The 18646-nt window shown below is 37.9% G+C and overlaps 1 protein-coding gene across 2 annotated transcripts in view; it reads left to right on the top strand.

Annotated features, from left to right (window-relative positions):
• The window catches only part of OSBPL10 (oxysterol binding protein like 10), a 105215-nt gene that overhangs the window by 56840 nt on the left and 29729 nt on the right, over positions 1 to 18646 (top strand). For both annotated transcript variants that reach the window (XM_065666159.1, XM_065666160.1), the window contains exons 5-6: positions 521 to 731; positions 9457 to 9611. In XM_065666159.1, the coding sequence (XP_065522231.1) occupies positions 521 to 731; positions 9457 to 9611 (366 nt within the window). The remainder of the gene's footprint in view (positions 1 to 520; positions 732 to 9456; positions 9612 to 18646) is intronic.

Genomic DNA, 18646 nt, shown 5'->3' with positions numbered 1-18646 from the left:
CTAAGTAGCATCTTATGCTAATGTCTGTAAATGTAAAAGTTACCTTATTTTGTAAAAACAATTCCTTAATGATGCTTGAGAAATGAAAAATATCCGTTCTTAAACTGTGATTAGATAATTTATGTAGGAAGGGAGAAGGAGGGACAGTGTAACATCTTTGGGTGCCTCAGGTAACATCTGTTGAGAAAAATCTAAGCCTAAATTAATAATGAAGAAGTAGAACTTTAATATTTTTTCCTTACAAAGACTTTCAGAAAGTATCAGTCACACTATTAAACCTACTATGAACCTCTTTTTTTTAAGAGATGATTTTTCTCTAACATAGTCTTGACATTTTTACAGACCTTTGGTAGTCTCCAGCCCTTCGTTTTTGTAGGTAAGTATATGGTATGTTTGGATCAGAACATTAACATCCATTTGTGGTAGTTCTTCATGTTTCATCACTATATCAACCCATAAGAATTTAATAGCTACAATAGTGATATTACCTATGACGGCAGATGTTTTTCAACCTTTACAGATCATGAGTCAAGTTGAAGGACGACAGAAGAATCTTGTACAAGCCATTGAAGCTCTCCCAAGTTCTGGGCCACTTTCTGCCTTGGATCAGGACTTGCTGCTTTTAAAAGCTACCTCTGCTGCCACCCTGAGCTGCCTTGGAGAATGCCTGACTCTGTTACAACAAAGTGTGCATCAACTGGGCCAAAATCATAACAGGCCACTGTCATCAGGTAAGCACAAGCTGTCTTGGGTATTATTTATGTGCCTTGGGTTTTTTTTTATTATGATACTGAAGCAGGCAAAATTACACATTCCTCAGAGGGGCAGGTTGGGGTGAGCAGCTTGTAAGTTTCTACAGCCTCAAGTATCACAAATCGTTTTCTTTGCATAGAAGAAGATGCAAAATTTATTGAAATCAGAAGAGAGGAATAAAAGAGGTTATCCTAAGTCTTCTCAGGGAAATCAGGTTCTGAAAACAGCAAGACAAAAAAAAAGGGGATGGGGGAAGGGGGAAGAGAGACATGGAGACCGGGTAGATAAGCGCTGTATTTTTAATGACAGTGCAGAGCCAGCTGGATTAGTTTGTTTTGACACCTTATTATCTTTTTTTTTCTTCTTAGATTGAAATCACAATACAGATTTGCTTGATGATATGTAATATTATGCAGCAAAAGTGAAAATCATATTTCTAGTTTTCCACATGGAAGGATGCTGCTGAGGCAGATCTATTCAATCTGCTGTTTTCTTTAAAACTGGAAAGAGTTCTCCATGCTGCTATTAAAAATAAAATAAAAAAAAAAAAACTATGGCAAACTTTCATGAGCCTAAAATATCAGTGTGATTCCGCATTGAGCTCTGCAAGCATGAACCTCGCAGTCCCCATGTAGCTCAATTTTTCCAGTTCACCCAGCATTATATCTCTGTCCATGATGTCTAAAAGGGGGGTCAGTTTGTTTCCATATGCAAACTGCACTACCTAGTCTAAGAGCAGGAGCTGGACTTCATGTAAGAGGAGCAGCAGCAGAACTCTGGATATGGGTTGGCTTTTTATGTTTTCTTCATGTGCTTCAACAACATCCCTCTTACAGTAGGTTTACTACTGGTAGGATATGGCCTCAGGACTGCTGAGGCAGCTAGGTAGGAAGCCCTCTGAAGAATTCCTGTTGTGGGGACAGTAGAAATGTGAGAGAGTCAGCTGAGGAGTAGGCAAATAACATAACAAGTGTTCTTGGGGAAAAAGTGTAAAAACTTGGAGTATTTTGTGGCTTAGCCATGTCCAGATTCTGATATATTTCATAGAGGATTATATAAAAAAATTTCAATAAAATTTATTTTCTACATTCTGTCTTATAGAAAATGCAAAAAGCCCCTGCACTTTCCTAAATAGTAATGATAAAGTGCATTTAATTGAATTATTTCATATAATTTCATTTCAGAAGAGAATGATTTGGAACAAAGGTGAAAAGTAACTGTATTAGTTTCAAAGCCCTTGAAATTTGTTTTTCATGTCCATATGATCTAAGTGAACTGTCCAAGATAGATGACTTGAGTTGTACATGTCCTTGGATCTGTGTCAAAATAGTTTTCTGTTAGATCAGTGTCTCGATTTGAAAATGATTTTTGAGGATTTGTGCACAAGAACAGAGAACAGCAAGCATAGCATTAGTAATTGCTGAAAGGGAATTCCATATTTTGGGGGGAGAAAAAAATAAGTGGAAAGCCATGGCTATACAAAAACACTGACTAGATTTTATGTTCCTCCTAGGAGGACAACTTGTACAGCAATCCTTTTAAGAATCAAAATTCTGTAGTACTGGTTCACATGCACATCTTTGGTGTAACTGTGAGAACCTGGATGCACAGTTACCTCTTCAGTGTGTGTGTGTGCCTATTCTTTGGTATATAGTTAAAAAAGAAAGAAAAAAAGAAAGAATAACAAAAGGAACTAAAAGCTGCTGAAATACTTCAGCTCTTCTCCCTGACTGCAGGAAAATTATATTTTTTGCTTCCTTTTCTTTTCCCTAGGCTTTATTATGCAACACAGTTGCCTGACAGAACCTGGCCTACAGGTCTCGATTACTGATTTTCCTACACACTTAATCTTATCCAGGCGTACTTTGATAGGCTTAACATTTCTGCTGAGTTGGTAGAGTGTCAGTCATCAAAGCTGCATGAACTTATACCTACCCAGACTAATGTGTTTAAGTAATCCTCTAGCAGACTCTCATTTTGAGACATATTTAATTTGGATTCTGTGTCCTCCAGGTGAATTTTTTTAATTTCATACTCAGAAGGTGCAACCAAAGGATGACCTTTACTGTCACCTGTCGATACTGTCAGGTGAAAATGACTGTTACTAGTTTAAAAGCTGCATGTTCCTCTGATAGGAAGTCTTAAATGCATTTCCCATGAGATGCAGTGGCCCTGTACAATTTATTGCTAAATGTTTCCATCCTAGTGCTGTCTCATTACCTGCTGCATAGCATCCAAGATGCTAGGGGAACTATGGGGTAGGATCCACAGAATTTTGTAGAAAGAGACAAGATAAGAAAGTAAGTTACCAAATTCTTGCTTCTAGCCTACAGTTCATGAAAGCAGTCCAGTCCAGCAAAGCAGCAGAGTCCTGGTCATGTACAGTGTGAGAAATAATGGCTTGGCTTTGGTGGTTTGAACTTTACCCTTGGGTTTAGCTTCCTTCAGGGTCAAAAGCTCTCACTGTTATGCCATAAAGAGAGAATTGCCTGAAAAGTAGATATAGATCTTTCTTTGCTTTTTCTTTATCTTTGCTCTGCTTGTGTTCTGGAAGTCTTTATGACCGATTATGCAAGGATTACTGATGACCTTGTGCACTATAGGCTTTGCAGTCCTACCGCTCCTAATGCAAGGACTTACAGTAGCTGAATTTCTGACCTAGTACCTATGGAATGCACTCATGAAGATTATAGGTAAATAGCAGCTGTTTTAAATAGATTTACAGACCTTTATTGCTTTGAACAAGACAATGTCTCCTTTTGATGTAAATATTTTTATTGTTTTGTTTTCCGGTAATGTGAGTAGAAAGAAAGAAGCTTGGCATTCAGTTTAGTGGAATCCTGTCCAGAATCTTGGACTGTGTAGCTCTTGACTTCACATATTTTTATGGCATCCTTTGTCATGGAATAGTTTAAGGATGACATGAGTTTTCCTCTTCATTTTCATGTTTTTCATGAGTTGACAGTCTTAGCCCTGAAGCCTACAAGCAGACATGAAGATGAAACCGAAGTCTTCAATCGTGTCTTGAAGGATAGTCAATACATGTTTTATTTCCACTCTAAAGCTTCAGGGAAAGGTTTTTGAGATTGTCTTTTTTGTTAGTGTTTGATTTTGGAAGTATATCAACAGGAATAGTCAGTGGAGCAAAATCCTGTCTGTTTCTACTATTGAGTCAAAATAACGAATTAATTTCTAGCTGTTGTTGCTAAAGGTGTGTGCATTGATCGCTGGTGAAATTATTTGCAGGCTTTTTTTCTTTCATTGAAAAATATGCCAGAGAAGGATATTACTAGCTGGAAGTGTTGTTTAAGTGTAGTTTGAGTTGAGGATAAGGAATTGCATCTATACAAGCTTCTTCCAGTTTAGGAATTTTGCTTTTTTTGTAGAAGGGAGAAAAATGCCAAAGATTTTATTACTGCCCAAGAATATCACCATTTAGATGCATGTAAAGCGCTTGCTAATCAGCATTAACTTCTTTGTGAGAAGCTTGAGTTGTTTTAACATGCAGACATGAAAAGAGTGCCTTTTAAAATAAAAATGTGGAGAAGAAGCTTTTGTCTTCATTTTAAACTTTAAATGTTGTTTTTTCTGCCTCTATGGCCTTTGGCAGAAGAGTATGAGGGAGAGCCTGTTGACTGCTATGGCTAGTATCTTTCTCTCCCAAACTGTAAGCAAAGCAAACATCAGTGTTTTAAAGTAGCTTTACCAGCTTATGTTGTGTTTTAAGTATGGGGTGGGTTGTTTTGTTGTTGGCTTTTTTTTTCCTAGTATTTTGGCAGAAAGAATCCTGTCTTGTAGCAGCAGCCTGCACACATAAATCTGTTCTTTGTGTTTCAACATTAGCAACTCATTTAGTGAATAAAGCATCTTCCTGATAGAAATTCCCTCCTATACTTTTCTGTTTCTCACTTGCTCACTTTTCCAAACTGTAAAATAAAATGTTGTTTTTCCTGAGGATTTTTTTAAAAACAAAACTCAAGCCCATTCTTATTATGGGTATTCTGAAGTTTATTTGAATGTGCAAGTGCTGCTTGTTTTGGCTGCCATGGCAGCAGATGGATTGAAGATGATTTTGGAGCTGGGGGGGGGGGATATACTTGAACTTTATTTTAGTAGATTCTCTGTTGCCTCCTTTTTAGAGAAAATAAATGGACAGGAAAGAAAAAAATCTAGATGCTTTCAGTTTGGTGACAAATGACAACTAGGGATATTCTCCTGCAGCTGAGATGGCAGGAGGAGAGAAAAATGAGCAGGAGTCTTCTTTCTTGCTTTCCCCTTTCCACGCCAAATGCTTCTGGGCAGGGAAGAGTGAGGAAAGAAGACAGAAGAGAACATATTCTTTGTTACTGATGTATTTTACTAAATTTGGTGCGGTGAGTCAGGTCTCCCTTAAATGCATCATCACTAGACTTGATTCTGTCAAGAATAACCAAAACAAATCTAAATGCTAATACATTATTCCTTATGTGTTCTTTTTGCTTTTAAAGATAAATACTATTTTCTAGCCCTGTATAGCATTAGCAGATAAATCATTGTCTTTCTAATCTGAAGAGCAGATGTGCAGCTGCCACTTGCTGTTGCTGATTCAGCCTGCTTTAGGATTCTGCAGAGAAACAAAACAGCAGAAGGAATCTAGATCTAATCTTGGTGTCTCCTTGAGGCCAACTGTTGCATTGTTAGTGGGATATTGGTTAGCATATAAAGTATGTTGCAAGAGTTTTATCAATAGATGTTAGCTTACAGTTGTGCCAGGAAAAAACATAAGGTTTATTTTTTAGTCTATAAACCAAGACCAGAGGACTTAAAAATAGAAAGGTTTTTGTATAGAAGAAGGTAGGTGTTAAGCATATTTCATGCATCAGTGATCATACAAAAATGTGGTTTGAAGGTACATCAGGTACCTAGAAAATAAGAACCAACAAAAGAAAATTATCAGCACTGCTTAACTGAAAAATACTTTGTAAACCCTCTCTTTGAGGAGAATTTCCCTTCTGCTGCATGCACCTGCGAAAGGGAACATGTTTCTTCTGAGAGCATTTGTGTGGACAACAGCCTGTTGTGCATCTGAAATAGATGGAATTTTATGAACTAAAGCATTGCTATAGGGAAAGGAGTGTAGGTTGTGTCTGGATACTGTACTTTCCTTATGTAGAAGCATTCTCCTGTGCTTTGGTGAATTTGTTTGCTGTGTGTTCATCACTGTGGAAATCGATGTTGAGAGGAAACAGGAAAGAAGCTTTATTTTGGGTATTTTCTGTAGTGCTTTGTTTAGCCTTTTAAGGCTTTAGCAAACAGTAAAGTAGCTGTGTAACTATGAATGTTTTTGTCATTTGTGACTGCCTTTCTGGAGCATTTCTTTAGAACTATGAAATGTATCAAAATAAGAATTGAATTTACCTTTGTCAGCTGTCTTTGGCTATGACTGAGAACAGAGCAAAAACTGATTTAAAAACAAAATATTGACAGCAGTTTCTTCCTGTTCTTATCCAACTCTGAACATACGTGTTTAGGTTTTATGTTTTCAGTTGTTTTTTTTCTTTTTTTTCTTGACGTCTTTAAAAAAAACAGGAATTGATCTAGTGATAGAAAATTCTGAGTGCCATAAAGCGGCAAAGATGGCAACTCCATTATTGTGGATCACTTTGATTATAGATGGCAGCTTAGTCTGTGGAGAGTAAACTCCAATAAAATAATTTGATTTAATATGGGACGGAGAACAACTACCTGTACTATTTTCTGGTAAGAGTAATTTCTGCTAGTGCAGATGAGAATATTTTGGATGCACAACTGGTAATGTGAGTAAGGAAGGAGCCACATTGTTGTGTCCTTTCACTTTTTATGTAGAGATTGTCTTCTGATCTTAGTTGATTTTAAGGTTATTTCGGTTGAGTTCTGTCTTCATGCTCTGCTTTTGCCTGAAAACTAGGCTACTATATTGGGATGGGATGCTATATTGGGATGGTTTGAGAATGCTGACATCTCAGATTTGTAGATTAAAGATCATCAAAGGTTCCCTGGTGACACTTTGAAACTAGGCATTTTTTTCAACGGACTTTTTACTTGTTTAGGCTTTTGTGGTATGTAACTAATACCTTTTACTGTATGTGTCTCTTCTGCAAGCTAGCCAACTTCCAGACAGAATTTAACAAAACAGTTTTTTTCATATGCAGAGGTGTTGAGGAAACAGATGTGCTTTATCCTTTGGATCTGAACTCTGAGCATCCTGTTGGTGTGGGCTAGGTCATAATATGTTGTTAAGAGCTGTTTAAAAATTGATCAAGCTGACAAGATTTGTTGGTTTGTGAGGGTGCCATTGCCCTTGGAACAGGTGGAAACACATGCTTTTTCTAACAGTTTCTATTTCTATAACAGGGTCTCTAAAGTGTTTGGAGAAAGATGGAATAAATAGTCTTTTTACAGTGTGTTTGTACTGAAGAGGAAAACTAGTATAGTGGTTTTAAAATATGTAAGTGATGGTGAAGTAAATGTTCCCACTTAAGAATTTCCCCTGGGGCAAGGTATTTATTTAAGTGGAGCTTTTTCTTGTGCTTATTTGCAGAAGTTAGATTAAACAAAAAGTTGTTTACAGTGAAGGCCAAATAGGCTGTGTGTGCAGACAGAAAATGGGCAGCCCAAGGAAAAGATTGGATTACTTGTTTTCAAAGATTGGCATGAAGATAAGTCAGTTGAGCATTTTTTTCAGTCTCTCTGTAATAGGAAAATAGCAGCAGTAACACAATATTCTGCTGTTTGACAGGGAGAAACAGAAAAAATATATTGAGATTTGCTACTGCAGGGTTACAAGGGGTGAGGAGCATAAGTGTGCTCCATAAAATTCTCTGTGGCTGTTTAAAAGTGAAACAAGTTTATTTAAACATCTCGGTATTGTTTGTTTGGTTTTTTGGGGTTTTTTTTTTCTTTCTTTGAAAGCTGTACTAGTTAAGATCAAAAATAATATTTTTTTAATGGTTTATAGACATGTGAATTCTCTGCAAGGAGCCAATATTTGAAAATTTCCAGTCATGCTGATGGTTGATTCCTTTGTCCCATGCAGTGAGAGTCCATTTTGGATCTGCCAAAACAATCCTCAGATTATCCTCTGAATCAAAGCTTGTTTTGAGGGATCTAGGGGTATCCTTTGTTTCCTAGCAGCAAATTACTGACCTGAGGAGAAAGCAAAACTCTATGACTACAGTCACTGTGCTCTTCATTCCTTGCCATGTATACCAGCATCGTGCGTGGGTATAACTCCATCTTTGGAATGAGGGCAGTTAGCTTCCTGATGTATAGGACCAGTGTGTAAAGCCAGTCCAAGAAAATGACTCTTTGTTGCAGTTTCTTTGTCAATGTTCACATAACAACTAGGATTTAAAACATCTACTAGCATAGTCCTCAAAGTCATTGGAACCCTAAAAGCTTTACAGTTTTGGGCCTGACAGCAGAGCCACAGAGATGTTCTGCATTTGGCAAGGGGAAATTTGGGTAATTGTGTGAAATACACATAAAAATTAAAAAAAAAAATGCTGTACTTTTTTCCTCTGTTGATTACTCAGATCTTTCATTTTATACTTAACTATTTGCTGATGCTTGCTTCAGCAAAGGGTGGTGCCACAAAATCACACTAAGTAGACCCTAAAGTTTTGTCATGTCATCATAACTTAGTACCATTTTAGATGAGAGGAGTTTTCTGTAATTATCTTCAGAATCTGGTAAGAGGTCAGCTATAGGATTTTTGGGCCATTTTTTAATAATGTGTTAATGTATTGTACCTCACCAGATCAAACCATTTATTTTAATTAGGAGGGAACCTCAGGTAACCCTGGTTATACGGAGAGGAGAAGCTGCATGTTCTTTAATGTACTTTGTGTTGATTTGCACTATCTTAAAAAGTTGTCAGTGATGTGAGGAGGAAATCCTCCCTCTGGCACCAATTGTATTTTCGCATACAAATTATGGTAATGACTAAAGAGCTGTGATTTTCTTTTCCATATCTCTGCATTTTATAGCAGCCTGTAATTAATAGCTGAAATTTAAGCCCTGTGCTGAGGGCTACTGATTTAAATGTTGATAGTATGTTTTAGAGCAGTAAGGGAGGAACATCTGTGCCTTAGCTGATCATTCTTTCTGTCTTGGCATCCTTAAATACTGGCCCATCCTGGAAATAGGATGTCTCCAGGAATAAGGGTTGTTCTGATGTCTAGTTCTGTTTGATTCATATTTAATGTGTGTCTTTGTAATGAGATCTCTTCTAAACTGGTCTTGGGACCAGTAGAGAGCATTTTAGTGCTTAATCTAGAAAGAGCTTTTTATAGTACAGACAGAAATAAAATACAGCTGCTAAACTTAAAACTCTGATTTCAGGGAGAAGAAATGTAGGGTTTACTTGGATAACTTCATAACTATTAAAATAGTGATAGAGAATACATGCTTTACTTACCATGGTGTGTCAGATTGTGTAATCTTTATGTGTAATCCTATCTGCTGGTAGGAGGAACACTTAAAAATCTTCTTTCATTGACTTTTAAAAATATTTATCACAGATAAATTGGTATAGAAGATGCTGGAGTATTTTTGTTACCAAAGTAAAACTGTGTGTGGAAGCAGAGAAGAGATGGTAGTTGATTTATGTTAGAATGATCAGATGAACGGAAGAAGTCTGTAATCTGTCTATTGTAAACTGATATGGATTATTTTCTGCTTTAGAAGGTATCCTGGGATGGTCTGGGCCCAAGTCACACTCCACAGAGCAACTGAAAAATGGTGCTCTCAGCTCCTTATCAACGGCTAGTGCCAACATTACATGGGCAATAGTTCCATCTGCAGCCCAGGATGAACCGGCACTACAGCCAAATACAGAGGTAAGCACACTAGGTCTCTAGGCCATTCCTACTGTATCTGAGACTTGACCTTGGTTAGATGCATCATGGTTTAGTGGTGGATGTGGCAGTCCTGGAGTGAATGTTGGACTTGATCTTAAAGGTGTTTTCCAACCTAGTTGATTCTGTGGTTCTATGTACGATTGTAGATGCTTTTAGTAATTACTTATCATACCTTTTTTCTTTATAGTGTCCTCTTTGTTTGAAATTAGTTGTGAAAATGCCAAGTTTCATGCAAAAGTGCAGTTTAAAGACTAGAAACATACATTGACGATATAGCAGTGTGCCTTTGCTTCTCTGAGGTACTTTGGACAGCGGACTGTGGCAAGCATGCAGTCTCTTTCCTAGTCATAAAAGCAGTTAACAGACTGTCAGTACACATTTCTATCTTCTGGTGATAGAAAGAGCTGTTTGCTTTTTATACTGGTTTGAGAAAGAGAGGAGAAATTAGGACCGCAACATCCGCTTGCTATTTGTTCTTCCATGTTGCTGTTTGCTCTTGGGTGTCTCTTGAGCATCGTTGACTATACTTTGAGCTGTAAAACCATATTGTTTTCTGACCCCTTTTCCTGTTAAGTGATAGTGGGCAGAACTTGTCCACATCATCTTGCACCAGCCTGTTGATTTGTGCTTTTGTGGCATTTACTTGGTAAAGGGCAGTTCTGAAGCATCGACTCTCTGAGGAGGCTCACAGCTGCGTATCAGGCATCTCATGCACTGAAAGTCTCTCACCATGACAAACTTCTCCAGCTTCTACTGTCTGCTTCGGTTGCCAGTGCTGTCCATCAGGAAAACACTTCACTCTGAGACCCCACAGATTGTAGGGCACCTGAAACATGTGAGACCTGGAGAACTGGGAAGAAGTTTTTGAGAGAGCTGAAGAAATTATTTTCTACTACTAGTGAATGCTCTTTGGCAGTTGGAATGGCTTAAATTAAATTATATTGCGTTTAACAAAATGTGTAATGGCTGGGGACATCAATAAAGCTGTTTGTTTTTTCCAGTTTGTTCGTAGTATCTTGAATTGAATATAGTTCAAAAAATCCAAGGATAAACCAAATTGATCTTTTTTTAGTTGTGTGTTACTTCGGTCCTTTTCCAGATCTGTCCTTAATAAATTCAAATTCCTAGCGCCCATTAATCACAGGATTTAAATTACCTGTAATTGCTTTTTATTAGGAAGTTGTGTAATTTGTTTTTCACATAAGCCAACTGCAGTTCTGATAGTGCTTTTTTAAGACAAATAGGTATTTAAGAATATTGTCTGGGGAGCTGCCACCTTACTCAGTGATACACTGCAGTTTGTTTCATTGGGTTTTTTAGATGTTTGTATTCTTGACCACCTGGTAAAGCCAAATGGATTGTTGCAGCAAGAACATGAAGAGCAGCCACTGATTTAACTCATCTCAGGGTATCATTTTGCAGTTGAGTCGAGCTATTTATGTCTTGTTTTAAATGACAATTTTTTTTCTAAGGTCCGGTCTCTTCCCATTGCTTGCTGATGGGAGATACTGTGTTGCTGTTATAGCTTGAGGCACTGCTTTGCTTGTGGAACTCATGATTTATTGAGAAAGGGGTACTCTTGAAGAGAAGGATATAATCGAGGGAGCATATCACTGTTTGTAGTACAGAATCCTCAGTGCTTTGTGGGCAGTCTTCCTGAAATCATCACCCTGTGCTTGGAGGCCCTGAATCCTTAAAGGAGGGTGTGGGGGTGAAGAGAATAAATAGGATTAAGTTATGAAAAGATCAGCTGAAGATGGTGGTTTCGACAGAAGCAGTAAATAGAAGTTTGTGGATTCATGGAGCAACAAGAAGCAGGTGGATTCATGTGTGTAATATTTGTTACGATAGTACAGTTTATTAAGCAGAAATTCAGTTTTGTCCCAGGAAAATAGCCTGAATCAGGATTCATTCCCTCAAGCTACTTCCAAGCCTGTATCTTCGTTTCCACTGAGTCCCTGTGTGCTTATTGTTGTCTGAGATTGATACTGTTGGCTCGCAATTTGAAGTGTTCTTTTCAATGTAGCTGATGTATTTTTCAGTTTTGATCACTCTGATCAATATGCCAGTGCCCCATTGGAAGGCTCAAGCACAAAATCTGAATTATGTAAGAGGTGAACAGTTCCATCTAACGTATGCTGATGCTTTTGGTGGATACTCATGTTCATATCAAACAAGTTGTCATGCCCTGTTACAAAGGCTGCACCTCTCAGCTGCTGTCATCAGATCCTTTTCTGGGAGAGGAGTTGAAGTTTCTCTTGTGTGCTGCAGGTCCTGCCCATCTCTCCAAAGCTGAGCAAAGTGTTGAACAGGAAGCTGGAGCTGCTTGTTGTGTCTAGAGAAAGGAGGGTGAGAGAGCAGGCTTTGAATAAGAGAGCAATCTTTTAAGCAACAGAACTGTTATGCTGCTAAGGATGAGCCAGGTAGCTACCCAGAAGGTGATGTTGGACACCCTCCAAAGTTATCAAAGGTGTTAGACTTCACACACTTTCACACTTTAACAATTCTGTGTGCAGTTTTTAAGCATATTATTAAATGTATTCTGGCCTGTTGTGTGTCCAAGTTCATTTTCAATTAGCATTGACTGTGTATGTATAATTATATATAAAAGCAACTGCAAATCATTTCATACCACTTGTTTTGTGGTCCAGATACATTGTTGATAATAATTGTGATGGCAACAGCAGAGAATGAGAAAACACGTCTAGGTGTCAATTGTTCAACAGATTTTTTTGACATTGAAGGCCCTGATTTTTTTATTTATCTGGTAGCTCCTTTTAAATGTAGAAAAGTGGAATCCACAAATGTCATTCAACTGAACCTTATTTCTTGTAATGATTTTCTTCTTATGAACCCCAAACTAGCCACTGCATGATCCTCTTTTCTGGAGAAGTTGATAGTATATTAATGGGGCTCAACTTTCAAAATATTCCTGCCAAAAGAAGTAAATCTTGCTTTTGACAGACATTATGAGAAGAGGGTGCTGTTTCCTCTGTTTGTGCTGTCAGCATTAATTCCAGTTTCTTCTTTGACTTGGCATAGATTTTTATTCTTAAAATCTGTACTTTTTTATGATATAATCTCTGTCTCTTGGACAGAAGCTATACCCCAAAGGAATAGGAGAGAGCTTTTTGACTAATGCTTGGCATAATACAGTAGATGTACTGACCAAACAAACTGTGAATTGACCTCTAGTCTGAAACAGAAAAAGCTGTTAAATTACTACTCTTGAGGAGCAACTAACTCAGCTGTTTATATTACAGAATTTGCTTATAAGGAAAAGGTAATTTTAGGTACACAGGTTGGCAGTGATTTTAAAAAGAAAGTGGAGATTTTTGGTGAGGGGGAAGGATGAGTGCTGAGGATTCTTTCCTCTGTAGCAGGCTGGCAGGCAGCGGTTTCCTGGCAACGTGACCAAGTGGCTGAATGTGTTTCATGATAGCTGTGTTAATTCTCTGCACAGCATGCAGACACTTTGCAGCAGTGCATTAAGGAACATCATTAACAGAACAGGGACTTTATCTCTGCCGTGGTTTTTTTTTATACGTTTATGAAGGGGCATGGATCTTTGTAATTCTTCTCTGGAATAACGAGGTTCATCTGATACCATTTTCTTTGAATACTTAAGCATTCTTGAAGGATGTGATGAGTTAGAAGTTGAGCTTTGATGCTGTAGATAACTGAAGTAAAACTTTTCTTTTTGGTCTGTTGCAGTCAGGGTTTCAGGAATGCAGAGATTCTCCCCTGGTGAAATAATACAGCAGCTAAAGATCTTCTCTTTGGATAATGTGTTGGTGTTTACTCGCTTTTGTTAGTTAGGGTGTTTCTTGCTTCCAAATGCAGGAATATTTTTTTTAGGTATTGCTTAAAATTGTCCAGACAGTACAAGATTTTGTGGCAGAGATTATTTTCTTGTGTGTTCTTTGCCTATTTTAGATTGTCCTTTTTTGATATTGCTGTTTCATCTTCTCAGCTGAGTTTCCTTTTTAGGGTTGTGACACAGGACAGCATGAAGTTAAAGCCCTTTTACCATCACTGAAAGAAGTAACCCCTGACAATGAAAGGCTGGATCAAGCACTTTTATTTTTCATACTTTCCAAGTTTTAGTTTCCATTTTTGGATTTTTTTAATCTGTCCACTGGAAACATCAGGTGGAAGCAGGGATGAGGGCTGAGTTAAACAGAACTATTCTCCACCTGGTGTGAGTTGGTGTAAAACACTATTTTTTGTGCATCCCCTGGTGAAATACTTTGGACTCTTTGGCATAAGCTAAGTTATAACTTCAAGGTACTTCTTAGTGCTTTTGCCTTTAAGTAGAACAGGACAAACCTAGTACTGAATTTGCCAGAGTACCCTCTTCAGAGCTGTGACATGAACTTGCTCAGTCTGCAGTAAACAGGACCCTGCTTCCTTCATTTAAGGAAATTCTTTTCAGAAAATGCTGGAATTGGTTAGCTTTAAGATACTGAGTCTCATTGGAATTCAGGTATAATAAACTTGGCACCAAAGTAGAATAAAGGTGTGTATCATTTCTAGTTCAACTGATGGTCTTTCTGGGTATCAGAATTCCCCTTCTGGGCTGACAAAATGTAACTGCAGGCCAAATGCTTCCCCTGGCAGCTAAATATAAATGGGTAACAGGCTGTTCTTCTGTGGGACCTGAGAATGAAGGAATCATTTTTCTTCTGATCTAACAATTTAGTTAAGACTTATTACAAAAATTATGCTGGAGGTACATCTGTGATTTAGCTCTTTCTATGTAATTTTTATTCCTTAAAATGCAATGACAGCTGATTCTTTCTATCCTGTGGATCTGGTATTTGTGCAGTCTTTCTGCTTTCCTGTCTCTAACTTTCCCTGTTCACATGCTCCATATTGAAGTGCCTTTTTAATAGGATTGAAGTTTTAGCTCTGTAGGATTGAGGCTTTAGCTCTGATTATCTAACTGCTAAACCAGTTTTTAATTGTGATAGTGATTGCAAGGGCAGTCGAGTCCAGGTTATTGAAGGTATTTCAGTCTCCTAGGTGATCTGACCCAAGATGATCTGAACCTTGATGTTTTCAACTGTAAGAAAGAATTGCACTGTTTGCAGGAAGTACTGAATTGTTTAGTTCTCGATTTTAAAAGATCATTTGTTTTAGCCCAGTCTCTTCAGGTGCTAGTCACTTTCAAGCTGAAGTTGTTTTCTATCTGTAGGTTAGTACATATGCATCCTAGTACATCCTTATACATACTAATATGATGATACTTCATCCTTTGCAGAAGATGTAATAGCCTTTAGAGCTGTCACAGAATGTGTTAGTGATGCTAAGAAATAATTTTAAATGTGCTCCTGCAATTTTAGAAACTAAAATTAGATACAGTATTACCTTTATTTATCTGTGTCTCGGCAGACTTGCCCAGGACTGGGGGTTGTTTCATAATGTAAATTGTTCCTAGTGTTTCCTAGTTCTTTTTTGTACTTGACATAAATCTGTGTAATTGATGTTGGAAGATCAGTTTAGCCATGAATATACAGTGCTAGCCGCAGGTGCAGTAATGGAAAGAGAACAGATCAGGGTGGGAAAGTTAACATTTGCTGTGTTACAGAGTCCTTTTGCACTGTTTAGTATAGACATTCCAGGATCTCTGAATGTGCTCTGCTTTTTGCCTTCTGCATGATTAAGTACTTTTTGGACTGAAGAGCACAGTAAATGGCCTGTAATGACTTGGATAGATAAATTAATCTCTAGGCAAAGGTGGTACCAGTTAATCCATTCACTAGCAGACCATCTAAAAAATGAAATCTGAGATAATCAATTGAAAGTATATTTAAGGGTAACTAAGGAAAGGTATATTTAAGGCTTAAATGCACAATTATGCTAAAAGTAAAATGAAATGAGCCTAAGCCTGCTGCAGCAGCACTGATGATGACTAAGATAATCTAGCTAAGTTTGATTTTAATTTTTGCTAGCATTCTGGACCCATTACTGTGTCAGCAAATGATCTCCAGTGAAACTGTTTATGCAAATAATTAATAATCATTTAGCTCCAGCCAAAGCCATTGCATTTTGCTGATTCACTCCCATCTCCAAAATGTGTGTGCTCCAGCTGCTATCTATATAATATATGAGAGTAATATTCCTCTTAATATAAAAAATATGAAGCTTTGATACAAAATTTACATCCAGTTTCAATAAACATGAGGCTCTGGTTCATGTGGCATTCCATAATTACTAGTGAAAATTGGTGAAAACTAATCATTGACATATAAAGAACTCAGGTTCCCGTGCAGTAAGGCTTAAAAATTGAGTTAAAATGGATCAGTTTCTTACTCTGTTCATTATAAAACTTGTGCCCTCTGCAAAATGAACTCTCAAGCCAATGTTAATTTTATTTCAGGAGTCTGCACTATTTGGTTGTATGCCAATTGATTTGCTTTGTGCTGTGAGTTTTATTTCTTAGTATGTTTATGTATGGGTTTGGCAATACTGCCCATTAGTAAACTTACCCATCTCATTAAGACTGTCAATATCTTAGGAAGATTTTAGTAAGTTGGGCTGAACTCTTCTAAAATGGGCATTTGTCTCAGGTTGGAATTGCTTTATCTATCTTAGTGAGGCAGTACCCAAACTGGCTTCAGCTCCTTCATCTGCTCTTGCTAGAAAAAGATAGGGTTTTCTGCTTGTGGTGATGAATTCCAGTGATTCTTCGTTTGAAAAGCCCTGTATATGGAAACAGCTGGGGTGAAAGTGTTTCATTATAAAACTTTGTCTCAGAAGAGGAGTTGGAAAGAGAGAGGCAGGACTTTTCTATGTTGTAGTGTAGAGAGACAGGACAGTCATCTTCACAGTCTGAGATGCACCAAGTGAATCATCAGGCTGAAAGCAAACCTTACAAGCTTTTCAAGCAGAAAATTCCACTGGCCTCAAGAAGTTATCAGTATAAAAGGTAACAATCTTCTAGTTTCATATATACCTTGAGTATGTGTGTGTTTGTGGCAGCAGTAACAGTGTGTATAGTGGATGGGTCAAGAAATTGCAGGAAGAGTCAGAATGGCTCAATAAACGTTGTCTTGGGGAAAGACTGCTAATATTACCTGTATTTAATTACTTGTCTTTAACATTTCTTTCCTCTTACAAATGTGCTGGCATGTAATGCTGCATACAAGAAATAGCACTACAAGAACTCAATTTACATATAGATTAGTATTGCAAGACCAGATGATTGTAAAGGTTGAGTTTGTAGTTGTCCATCATTTTGTGCCCTGTTTGTGTATGTGAATGGTATGTTATTGACTAACATCATAACATGTTTCTACTGTAAATTTGCTTAGCTAGCATACTAAGTGACATAGAAGAGAATTACAGCTGGCTGAATGATTCCAGTTCTGTGACTTCCTAACTTTTCAGTTATGGGGCTTTGCAAGCAGAATCATTATGGAATCGCGGAGTACTCCACGTTGGAAGGGACCTTTGGGGGTCCTACAGCTCAACACTCTGCTCAAAGCAGAGCTGCTCAGGTCAGCGTGCTGAGGGTCATGTCCAGTCAAGTCTTGAACACCAACAGTGGAGGTCTGACAGGCTTTCTGCACAAACTGTTACAGTTTCTCTAAGGAATTTATCTGTGGGAGCAAAGGTTTGTTTGAGTATGATTCCTTACCTCATCAGTGTGCTGTACTGTCAGGTGGGCAACTAAAATTGCCTACTGGGTCCCTTACCAAAAAGTGTTTGACTTTCCCTTTTTTGCAGGAGTATGGGGCAAGTTGTTCTAATTCTTCAGGTTTCTCCACAAGGATCTCATTCTGGAGATGATCTGTTTTAATACAGGCTCTAGGGAGTATAGCCTTATGCTCTACTTTCCTCCATGTTGGTCTTCCTTACCAACCTGCAGCTCAGTGCAGTCTTTCGTCTTTAGCTCTTCAAAAATTATAAGCATGTAACGAAACTGAGTATCTTTCAGGAAATTGTTCTTCACTAGTATCTTTATTGCATTAGGTTTTGTTAAAATTGTTTATGATGTGATACTGTATTTCTTGTGGGTTTAGGTTAGCATAAAAATTACTGTTGTGATTTACGCTAGCCTTCAAGGTTTTTTGCTTCAATTTAGGACAAGTCCATGGGGTTTTCCTCTGAGCATTTATTGTAGTATCATGTTGCTCTTTCTTTCTGATGATATCAGTGGTGAAAAATATTTATTCCCATTTCTGATTGAATTTATGCAATATTGCAAAGTCTTCTTGTGTTTCAGCATGCAGATGAACAGTGCTGTGCTTCAGTAGCTCTCATTTCTTGAAAGATGTTCACAAGATGTCTGGACTGGTGCTGGTACTTAGTCTGTTCCTGTGGAGCCTATGCTTGGGAATTAGCTGCTTTTCAGCTGCTTTTCAGGACTGACTGCATTAGGTTTATGAAAATCAAAATTTGCAAGAGGAATTGTCTTAGGAAGAAGGTATGAACATGGAGGGGAAAAGGTGTCCAGCAAACAGTAGTTGGTGCATTACAGGATTACAATGCTGTGGGTAACCCAAATGAGGACTTCTAAAAGGATGTTAAGTCACTGATTCTTATTCTTAACATAATCATTTTCATGGTTAGTTTCTAGTATTTTTTCTGAAGGCTTGCGCAGGCTATACTCTTAACATAAACATAGATACCCTTTGTTTCATGTTACATGTTTTTCCTCTTCCTTAAACAAGAAATCAACCCTATTTCTTCTTAAATCTCTTATGGTACCTGGTTCTCATCACTACTATATTGTTACATTTACCCGTAAGTATGGTCACAGGTGTCGTGGTTTAAACCGATCCACACAGCTCATCCACTCACCCCCTCCTCCCTGTCCCCCTCCCCCCGCTCCCAGAGGGATGGGGAGGAGAATCAAGAGAATGTAACTCCCACGGGTTGAGATAAGAACAGCCCAGTAACTAAGGTATAACACAAACCACTACTGCTACCACCAATGATAATAATTAGAAAATAACAAGAGAATACAATAGCACCGCCGAACGAGTTCAACGCCCCTGGAGAGAGCC

Source organism: Lathamus discolor, chromosome 2 (assembly GCF_037157495.1).
Source record: "Lathamus discolor isolate bLatDis1 chromosome 2, bLatDis1.hap1, whole genome shotgun sequence".
Classification (NCBI taxonomy): Eukaryota; Metazoa; Chordata; class Aves; order Psittaciformes; family Psittacidae; genus Lathamus; species Lathamus discolor.
The sequence above is the reverse complement of the archived record's forward strand: the minus strand, read 5'-3'. Positions and strand labels throughout refer to the sequence as shown.